The sequence below is a fragment of the Phalacrocorax aristotelis genome, chromosome 11, assembly GCF_949628215.1.
Source record: "Phalacrocorax aristotelis chromosome 11, bGulAri2.1, whole genome shotgun sequence".
Classification (NCBI taxonomy): domain Eukaryota; kingdom Metazoa; phylum Chordata; class Aves; order Suliformes; family Phalacrocoracidae; genus Phalacrocorax; species Phalacrocorax aristotelis.
This window is the reverse complement of record NC_134286.1, coordinates 8,631,562-8,642,405: the sequence shown is the minus strand read 5'-3', so window position 1 is coordinate 8,642,405 and position 10,844 is coordinate 8,631,562. Positions and strand designations below refer to the sequence as shown.

The following is a 10,844-nucleotide window of genomic DNA, read 5'->3' as shown; positions in this document are numbered from 1 at the left end:
CCCTGCCCTGCCCTGCCCTGCCCGGCCCGGCCCGGCCCGGCGCGGCGGGGGCGGGCGCCTCTGGGGGCGGGTGGCTTTTTTTGGGGCCGGGTTTTGTTTCCGTGCCGGACGGGGGGGTGCTCGCCTCGCTGCCCGCCCGCAGCGGGGGGGGGGAGGGGGGCGGGGGTGCGTTTTGGGGTGGTTTTGGACTTTTTTGGGGGGCGGGAGGAGGAGGAGGAGGAGGAGGAGGGGGCGGCAGGCTGCCGCCGCGCCGCCGGCCCCGCGCCCATGACGATGCTGCTGGACGGCGGGCCGCAGTTCCCGGCGCTGGGGGTGGGCGGCTTTGCGGCGCCCCGTCACCACGAGATGCCGGGCCGCGATGCCGCCGCCGCCGCCGGTATGGGGCTGGGCCCCTTCGGGGACTCCTCGCACGCCGCCGCCGCCTTCAAGCTGAACGCGGCCCCGCACGACCTCGCCGCCGGGCAGAGCTCAGCGTTCACGCCGCAGGCGCCGGGCTACGCCAGCGCCCTGGGCCACCACCACCATCACCACCACCACCACGCCGGCCAGGTGCCCTCCTACGGCGGGGCCGCCGCCTTCAACTCCACCCGCGACTTTCTCTTTCGCAACCGAGGCTCCGGTATCGCGGACGCCGCCTCCGGTACAGCGCAACACGGGCTTTTCGGCGGTTCCCCCGGCGGTTTGCACGGCCCCGGCGGCATCCCGGACACCCCGGGCTACCTGCTTTTCCCGGGGCTCCACGAGCAGAGCCCGAGCCACACGTCCCCCAACGGGCATGTGGACAACGGGCAGATGCACCTGGGGCTGCGCGGGGACCTCTTCGGGCGACCGGATCCCTACCGGGCCGTCTCCAGCCCCCGCACGGACCCTTACGCCGGCGCCCAGTTCCACAACTACAACCACATGAACATGAATATGGGCATGAACGTGGCGGCCCACCACCACCACCACCACCACCACGGCCCCGGCGCTTTCTTTCGATACATGCGCCAGCCTATCAAGCAAGAATTGTCCTGCAAGTGGCTCGACGAGAGCCAGCTCAGCCGGCCCAAGAAGAGCTGCGACAGGACTTTCAGCACCATGCACGAACTGGTGACCCATGTCACCATGGAGCACGTCGGGGGGCCGGAGCAGAACAACCACATCTGCTACTGGGACGAGTGTCCGCGGGAAGGCAAGTCCTTCAAGGCGAAATACAAACTGGTGAACCACATTCGGGTGCACACGGGGGAAAAGCCCTTCCCCTGCCCCTTCCCCGGCTGCGGCAAGATCTTTGCCCGCTCCGAGAACCTCAAGATTCACAAAGCGGACGCACACAGGTAAGGCCCGTGGGCCCCTTCCGTGGGTGTCCGTCCCCCCCCCCCCCGTGGGCACACGCTTCCCGCGGGCTGCACGGACTGCCGGCCCCCTGCGCGCCTCCGCGGAGGGAACCATAGAAATGCTAATGAAAGCTTATTTTGGGTTACTTCCGCTTCTTTTTATTTTATTTTTAGGCCTGATTGGCATCTCTCCTAATTAAATCAGCGATACTTTTTGTCAACTATTTTTATTTGCAGCCCGTCTCCCTTTCGGCCCTCCGCCCGGGTGAAGGGAAGAGGGGGGGAAGGCAGGAAGGGACCCTATTTTGGGTCGTATCCCTGAGTACGTCTTGTGAAACGGTCCGAGCTGCTGAATTTATCTCGGGTCTTCTCCCTGCCCCGGCTCGGCCAGCCGCCGGCCCCGCCGGAGCACAGCACGGGTCTGGTGGGAGGCGAATTAAAAAGTAACAAAGGCTGACCTGAATATGTCCGACACATAACAAACCCTGCTGTCCGTCTTCCCCTTCTTCATTTTTCGGGGTGCTCGTGCTTCCCCCAAGGTGGGGCGAGTGGGGCAGAGGCTGTCCTGGAGGAGGCAGGCAGGGATGGAGAGGGGAACGGCCCTCCTTCACCCTCTCTGAATTTCACAGGTGAGAAGCCCTTCAAGTGCGAGTTTGAAGGCTGCGACAGGCGCTTCGCCAACAGCAGCGACAGGAAGAAACACATGCATGTCCACACCTCGGACAAGCCCTACATCTGCAAGGTGTGCGACAAATCCTACACCCACCCCAGCTCACTTAGGAAACACATGAAGGTAATCACCCCTGCGCCCCAGCCCTTTCCTCCCTGAGCAAGGGTGCTCAGTCGCTGGCGTGCTCAGGGCTCCTTTCCCCGGGCAGGGCAGGGCCGACGCGGTCGCTGCTGTACCGCTCCGTGCTCCCGAGGCATGGCCCGAGCCATCCCTGGTGCCTAGGCCGTGGCTGGGGCACAGCCCAGTGGAATGGCGTAGTTTCATTTTGTGTTCCCACCGGTGCAAGCACTGCCTGATTTCCTGAGCGTGGCTTGGTGCTGGGGAGCTGTGCAAACACAGCCTGGCCTGTGGCTGCAGCCCCCCATGCCGGGATGCTGCAGCCCCCCACGCCTGGATGCTGCAGTGGGGCGTCCAGGAGCCGAGGCAGGCGTTTGCTGATGGTGCTCAGGGTGGCCGCAAGGCATGAACTGCCTGCTCACCGGGCAGGGGCCGAGCCACTGGACCCCAGTGTCCCTCCTGCATGGGGGAGCATCCCAGCCCAGCTCAGCAGGGTGGCAGGGACCCTGAGCTTGCTCCCATCTCTGCCTCTTGGTTTTAGGTGCACGAATCCCAGGGGTCGGACTCTTCCCCTGCAGCCAGTTCGGGGTACGAGTCCTCCACCCCCCCTGCGGTGGGCTCCGCCGGCAGTAAGGACTCCACTAAAACGCCGCCGGCCGCCCTTCAGAGTAACCCCGGCCACAACCCTGGACTGCCCCCCAATTTTAATGAGTGGTATGTGTGAAGGCAGCTGCTGCCCAGCCAGAGACTGGACCAAATGCGTTGGGAACAAGGGAAAAAAAAAAGACAAATCAAGCCAACTGCAGCTCGCTCCCACGGAAACGGAGTTTCCACACTGACGACCGCATAGGGCTACACCTAGTTAACTGCCAGGATCTGGAGGGGGGGGTGTCTTTTATTATTATATTATAATTATTACTATTTCTTGCAAGCCCAGACGCTGGACTAGCCATGTCCTTTTCTCAGGATTGGATTTCTTTTTTTTTTTTTGTAATTTTTTTTTGCAGTCGCAGTTGTTTCTTTGATATTTTTTTTCCTCCCTGCCCCAGTCCCTCTTCCTCCAATTCCTCACTTTTCTTTTTATTTTTAATTTGTTTTGGTTTTCCTTCTTTCGGTGGGATGTTGACATGAGGATGAAAATTCTCCTTCGCCTTAGTGGTGATTGTTTAAACTTACAGTCTTAAACCGTGCCAAAGTCCTGTTATGTCTTGAACTTTCCTCTCTAGCTCTCCTGCTGCTTCTTTCTCTGCTCTACTCCTCTTTCTCCTTCTCTCTCTCCGAGCATTACACTTGTGAATGTATTCTCGTCTGATGGGGTCGGTCAGTATTTTTCAGGATGAGGATGTGGTGTTTATTCTACCCAGATTGTGACGTTTAGTATAACAGTTGCCTTTTTGTAATAACTTTTTTTGTAAATACATATCCATGATGCCATATTTATCGTTCGTAATTTAATTATTGATACAAAGTGCCGGGAACTGAAGAATATTTATGGGGGAGAAAAAATTGTTTTCTAACAAAAAAAATACAAACAACAACAAAAAATATCCAACTCTGTACAGCTTTTGGTTATAACTGCTTTAGCATTAAAAGTTTATTGTTTTGGAAAGAGCCGTTCTTGACCTCCGCCGGGGGACGGGGGCAGCCGCGGGCGCCGTCGCGGGCCCGGTTCGGCGCCGCTGCCGGGGCCGGGCCGGTGGTTTCTGGCTGGCGATGCCGGGTGAAGCCTCCTCCTCGCCGCCGCTTTCTCTCCCGTCCCTTCGTCCCCGCCCCGCGGCTCCGCTTCCCCGCCACCTTCCCGAGCGGAGGGAGCCCGGGGCGCGCCGCCGCCGAGGAGCGCCGGGGCCGCCGCGATGGGGAGGCCCCGACGGTGAGTACCGGGCCGGGGCGGCGCAGCCCCCGCCGCCCCTTGCATGCACCGCGGGGCTGCGGGGGCCGGGCGAGCCGGGCAGGACCGGCCCCGCCAAAACCGGGCTCGGTTTGCCGGGGGGACCCGCGGCGGCCTCGCGGCGCGCCGGACTTTCTCCGCTATCGTCTGTTTTTTGTTTGTTTGTTTTGTTTTATTCCTTTATTTCTGCCTAGGATGCGGAGAAGCCTCCCCGTCCTCAGGAGAGAAAAGGGGTCGAGCAGAGAAATCTCACCCGAGAAGCTCCTCCGGCGCCGCCCAGGAGCCTCAAGCAGCCAGAGCGACGGTGAAAACCGGCCCCCTCCCGCCCCGAGGCTCCGTGGCCCCGGGGCTGGCCGGAGCTCCGGCGGGGATGCGGCCGGCCTCCTGGCCCGGCGGAGCGGGGCCGGTGCTCAGCCCCCAGCACCGGCAGCCCGGCCGTGCGGCTCCGCAGCCGGCCCTTACTGCGGGCTGACCCCGGCTCCGGGGGCGCGGGGGGACCCGCACCACGGGCTCCGTACCTCCGCTGACCGGGAGGGAACCCAGACAGGCCCGTCTTGAACTTGACTGGGGGCACCGCGGGAGGACGGGGCGGGCCGTCCCCTCCAGCCTGCCGCAGGCTGCCCTCGGGAAGCAAGCCTTGCGTACCTTAAAAATTAACTTTAAACAAATCTACCCTCTTCTTCCTGACAAAAAAAATTTAAAAAGGGTTTATCGGGCAGGAGAAGGCGAGCGGAAAGTGGATCGCAGCCTCTGGGGCTGCACATCTGAAAAATAAAATCCACCACGCCCGGTGCAGGCAAGTTTCCCGCTTCTCACTGCCCAGCCTGGCCCCTTAAAATAGTTTCCTTCGAGGTACCACGGCCGGCCATGGATCTCCGCTTCTTTTATGCTGTGCAGTTTGTATCTCGCTGTGCGCAGAGCCGAGCCCGGGGGCTGGACGCGGAGCGGTGCCGGGCCCTTCCCGGGGGGGCGAGCGGGGCCGCCCCGCGCCGCGGCGGGCCAGGACGAGCGGAGCCGCCGGGGGCCCTCGGGTTTTTCTCGGACACCCACCTGGGTCGTGTCTGCGTCGCTCCGGACCGCTCCAGGCTTGGAAAAGTGCCGGTAGGCTCGGTTTCGTTACTGCTTTGCTCGGAACCGGGGAGGCGGGCGGGGTGCGCAGGGCTCCGCGGGTGCGCAGGGCTCCGCGGGTGCGCAGGGCTGGGCGGCCGAGCGCCCCGGGACGGGTCCGGCGGGGGTGTCTGCTGCTGTCGGTCCCTGAAAGCTTGCGGGGCGGGGGCTCTGCCGTGAGCGAGGTTGCCCGGAGCCCTGTCCCCGCTGCAGCCGGGAGGATGCGGCACCTCCGGGACCCGGAGGAGCGGCCCTGCCCGGGGCTGGGTGCGGGGGCCCTTCCTGGCTCCGCAGCGGCTCCGGCTGCTCCCCGGAGCCCTCGAGCCGGACTGGCCTACCTGCCTTCCTGCCTGCCCCCGCGGTTCCTTCCTTGGGCCGGCCGCACAGCCCCAGCCACCTTTATAGCAAGGACTTAAAACCAGGGTTTGGCTTCCCCTGGGTAGCCAGCCGGTCCCCCACCCTGGGGCCACCCCAGCCAGCCAGGGCTAGCACCCAGTATGGCGAAGGGGGGAGCAAACTGTTGTCTGCATCCCACTGAGGTCAGGCCCCCCCCCCACGGCCACTCTGCAGCCCCCCCCCCCCCCCCGCACCCCCAAAATGGGGCATGGATGGGGCAGGGGCAGCTGGGGTGCGTGTGTATGATTTGAGATGGAGGAATGGGTTTGGGATGGGTGCAAAAGGGCTGGGGACATGTTTGGCTGTGAAATGCTTTGCAAAGCGTGGGGCTCAGCACCAGCACCGTGAAGCAGGGCAGTGTCCCCTCCGAGCACCCCATGCTGTACTGGTGGGCGCTGCCATCCCTGCAGCACCCCTGCCCCACCGGCTGCTGCTGGCCCCAGCGCCGTGGGGGCGAAGGCCAGAGAAGAGCTGTCTTACCCTGCTGCCGAGTCCTCAGCTCTCATGGACAAATAAGAAGGGTTTTGCAGTAAAAAGAAGCAAAAACGCTCTGTTTTTCACCCTTGCCCATTGCAGGGAGATGCAGAGCGTCCTAGAGCAGGAAAGACCCTGCCTTTTCCCAGATTTCTTAGGCTGGTTTTGTGAGTTGGGGTGAGACAGCTCATGATTTTCAATGCCAGGGCCTGGCAGCAGGTACTTGCGGGCATTCTTCATGCTTGCAGCTCGGACGAAGGTGCTACAGAGCCGGCCGGGGCAGGCTAGTGCTGGCAGAGCAGGTGCCATGTTAGCTCAGCTTTTAGTGTGTCGTTAATAATGGATTTTGTGTCGCACCCCAGAGGAGTCCCAGGACTGTTCACAAAAAAGGGGCCAGATTCTACTGTCCTCCCCCAGACTGGCAGCTCCCTTGAAGTTGCTGTGCTTGCTTGTATGAGCAGGATTAGGTGGATTTGTCCCTAGATAAGCAGGACTCGGGATGGTTTTCTAAAAGGGGTAATGTTGATTCATTGTGCTATAAAGAATCTAAGCAGAGGCAGGCGATGAGCTGGAGCCATTCCTTCTCTACCACGCTTTATGAGCCATGAATATTTTGATTCCTTTGGTGTCATTGTTTTTGCATATCTCTCTGCGTCTGGTGTAATCCTCTGAAAATAATATTTTTTTTTCAAGCTTTGTGCATGCCATTAGCAGCTAGAGGTTGCACACAGTGTGAAGGCAGAGTCCTGAAGGCATTTGATCAGGTTGTGTTCAAGTGTCTCGGTGCTACGGCACCAGGAATTAAGTTCCTATAGTAACTCTGTCGGCTGTAAAGCTCCAAAGCAGTGGATAGGGTGTAGTATCATGTGTTTGCATATTATTTTTTTAAATATGATGTTCCCAGATTAAAAGCACGGCACACCAACACCAGCTCTTTTAGCTGAGCCTAACTTTCATGACTGTTTGATAAACCATTCCTGTTACTTATGCTCTTAGGATGATCAAACTGTATGGAAAATCTCTCTAGAGAGATGCACTCTTGCTTTGGAGGAAGCCTTAAATTCTTTGCAGAAATCTAATTTTATTGTGGAGTGTGCAGGAGGAAATAATTTGTATCGTACTGACTAATCTGTATATACCCCTGAACTAAGACATTTGGTTAACCTCGCTATGCTGTTTGTGAGGGTTAAAAGCATAATCTGAGTCTTGCAAGTGCCTGCTCACCTGGACAGAAGTGCAGGCACTAAAAATGCTTGTGTGAGAACTTACACTGGTGGGTGAGAATGGCAAAGCAAGGGCCTGCCCTGCAGACTTGATAGGAGATGGTTTAGGATGGCATTACAGACGTCTGTTCTGTACTAGCTGTGGAAAATCCCTCGGCAGAAACCGGGGGAGGCAGTTATCTAAGGAGCCGCAGATATATTTTAATATTAAGATGCTAATTTTTATTCTCAGTAAAGAAGGTTGTGTGCTGCTTAAGTTTTGTTTTAGCTAACAGGTCGCTAATGTTTCTCCATTTCAAATGTTTGTGTGAAAAGAAACTTTAATAAAAAGGGCTGGGGAAAAAAAAAGGAATTTAGCTGAATGATTTTGTTTTGGCAACTTGTTCAATAGTGGCAGCTTTGAAATTGCCAAAGCTGGACTTTGAAACGCTTGAACGGGTGATACGTGAAGTTCCTTTGGAGGGAGACCCAGCCCGCACGGTGGGGTTCGTTCCTGTGCACGCTGGGCGAGGTAGCCTGACCTGGGCCAGCTGGGACGTGGAGATGGGAAAAGTCACGGGCAGTCGTGTGGGCTGGAAAGAGGCTAGGGAGCTGGAGAGGCTGAATAGCCGAGGAGCATAAAGGATAGTGCAGAATAGGGCTTTTCCCATGGTTTTGTCCTTTTTTCAGAGCATTGTATTATCCTGGTTTGGGCCTGTGGTAGTCCCGCAGACGCAAAATGGCTCTTAAGTGGGGTTTTCTGGGCACTTGGCATGGCGGAGCAAGGGGCTGGGCAGAGATCCCGCAGCTTTTGGGGAGGCTGTGCCCTACCTGGCTTCCAGCGTCTCTGGTGTTCAGGCAGCAAGTGGTCTGTGGGCAGGAAATGTGGAGTATCGTCAGGGTTTGGTATGGGGGGAAAAAAGCCCTGCAGCCTGTGCCGAGGGCTGTGCCCGGGCAGGTGTGGGGTTGTCACCGCTCCCTGCGCTTCAGAGGCAGCAGAGTGGGGTTTTGGAGCAGAATTGAGTATTGTGCGTTATTCACAGGCCGGGACGGGGCCTTTAGCTGGCAAGGTCACAGCAGGGTAGGAAACATCAGGATTTTGCTTTCTGCTAGCCGTGGGCTTGCTGCATTTGTATGCCACAGAGAATAACCACTGTGGAAAATATAGCTGCAGCCAGAAAGGCTCGAGAGGCACTGAATCGGCATGTCGTAGCTGCTTTAAATAAAATTGCCTACTTATTTAGCTCTTCTTTAAATTTATCCGAGTTTCACTAAGACATTATTCCAGTGCAAAATCTTGTGTTTGTTTTTAGGTTTTTTAAAGTATTTTTGCAGCTTTCTGTAGTTTACACAGCATAATTGTTTTACTGTTTTGGGCAAGAATATGATGTTCTTTTTTTTGTTCACTTTTCCCCTTATTTTAATTTGTTTTGTGTTCGTATTTTTTTACCTGTGTTAGTAGAATGCAACTGAATTTAGGGCTTCCGCCACTTTACTGTGTTCTTGCTGAAAATAAACATTTCTTTTGTTTGCACTTGGCATCCTGTTAAATCCATGGACTTGAGCTTCTCAGTAATTATTGATAACTTCAAGAAAAAAGTAAAACTTATGTTGATATTGGTGAGAGAAACTCAGTCTTAACTCTAGGAAAAGTCTGAATTTTGTCTGAATAGACTCAAATACTACCTTCAGTTATGAGAAAAATCTCTGTGCAGCAGATTATGTGACTAAAGTTCCTCTGATGCACGCAGAGTTTGCAAGGACTGGACCGTGGTTGCTCACTGGTGCAAGGGCTCCTGGTGCTGAGGAAGGCAGATGTTCCCCACAAAACTCATTTTCCGGTAATATTTATTTTTACTAGAAAGAAGACGCTGCAGGAACTTGCTGAAACTGTCCATCACAAATATTTAAAAATCACTCGCTGGGTACCTCTGAAACAAACTTGCTTAACTTGGCATGGTTCAGAAAGAAAAAGAAAGTGGATATATATTTTTTTCCTTTTTCTCCTTTTTTTTTTTTTCGGTGCTGTGAACCTCAGTGGCCAGATTTTATTTTGCCTCTTCTGTTTTGGTGACAGCTGTAAGGCCAAAGGGGCATATACCTGTGTTTTCGTGTAATTGCCTGATTCTGGAGCTTGACTTATATTTTAAAAAATGAGGCTATTAATAGTATTGTAAAAATTGGCAACACTGCCGCAGTAAAAGATATATTTAATTTTTAACCTTGGCCTGCAGAAGTATTTTAAAATAATGCAGTAAGTGACTGCGTTACTTTAATGGCTTTGCACCACTGATTTAGTTTTTAAAATAAGATACCAATGTGATGTTGCAATTTGCTACTTTTTTTCTGTTTCCTTTTCGTTCTTTGCTGATGGGGAAAGGAGAAGGCAGGCAAAGGACCGAAGGAGTTGAAACTGCGCCTTGAAGATAACTCCCTGTGCCTTTGGGAGGACTCTGGGCTGAGATTAAAATAAAAAAACTCTGTTGGTGCTCACTTTATGTCGCTGAGGACTTGATTGCAGAGGAGTCCCCTCACCCTTTCAAAAATCTTAGGTTGGAGATGTTTTAAAAAAAAATAAAAGGAAAAGAAAGTTAAAAAAAAAAAAGACCTGCATAGCCATTAGTTCTTTTTTGAAATTACAAGCTGACAAGGGGTATTTTAAGAATTATGATCTGATAAAGAACTTCCTGGGTCCTGCACTGGGTCCCCGGCTGCACGGCTGAGCCCTGCAAGCCTTGCCTTGCAGCTGTGGTTTCTCTGTACGTTTAATACCCCAGAATGGACCGTGTAAACTATATCATGATGTCTGTAGTGAGAGGACAGAGAAGAATACAGGGTGCTCACATCGGGATCTGCTAAGTGTTATGGTCCCAATTTCAGGCTGTGGCCACTTGATCAACTTTTTAGAAATTTATAATACAAACCCAAGCAACTGCAGTATTAAAGCAAAATTCTTTGTTGTCATTTAATTTTCATCCAAGCTAGCGGGGGAAAAAAGTGTTCTAGAGAGAACACTAGTTTATATCGGCATCTTAGTGTTATCAGATGTATATTTCTAGATTTCATTGTTTTGCCCTAGGTCAAGAAATAGTTTCCTTTCAGACTGACAATAAATTGCAGTGAAAGAATTAAGCCAGCATAAATGCCCCTTACAAAGTTTAAAATCACATATGCACCAGTGAAACATTAATGTCCTGAAAATATGTTTTCTTCTTTTCAGTGATTTTCTATTCTTAATTTCGGACAGTCTTTTACAAAAAAGCTAGCCGTCAGTGCCGCAGCGCGAGTAAATTGTGCCCGGCAGAGAAGCTGACGCAAGGAAGGGGCATCGGAGAAATACTGCATTTCATAAACACAATCACTAGAGCATTAGGAGAGCAAACATGTGGTTTTATGAACATAGTTATAAATATTTAAACATGCAAAATGAAAATGTTACTAAATGTCTGGTTTTCATTATCTTTCGATGAACATTTTCATTCTTGGAAGCATTGCTAGCTGTCTGCATAAAATGATCACCACCCCCCTCCCCAGAATGAATGATGCGTAATGCGAAAACGTGTTAAAATGCACAGTTGTTTGTAATATCTTCTACCAAAGTGGAAGACATTCTACCAAATTTGGTATTCTACTGAATCGCAAAGTATTCTTGCCCAACAAACGGGGAACCA

At 53.9% G+C, this 10,844-nt stretch overlaps 1 protein-coding gene across 1 annotated transcript; it reads left to right on the top strand.

The window, feature by feature from the left end:
* Nucleotides 1-267: 267 nt before the first annotated feature.
* ZIC3 (Zic family zinc finger 3) lies at nt 268-3,679 on the top strand. The gene is given in 4 exon segments (XM_075106486.1): nt 268-1,302; nt 1,304-1,319; nt 1,949-2,112; nt 2,648-3,679. Coding segments are annotated over 4 exon segments (1,398 nt in total). The 3' UTR covers nt 2,831-3,679.
* Nucleotides 3,680-10,844: the final 7,165 nt, after the last annotated feature.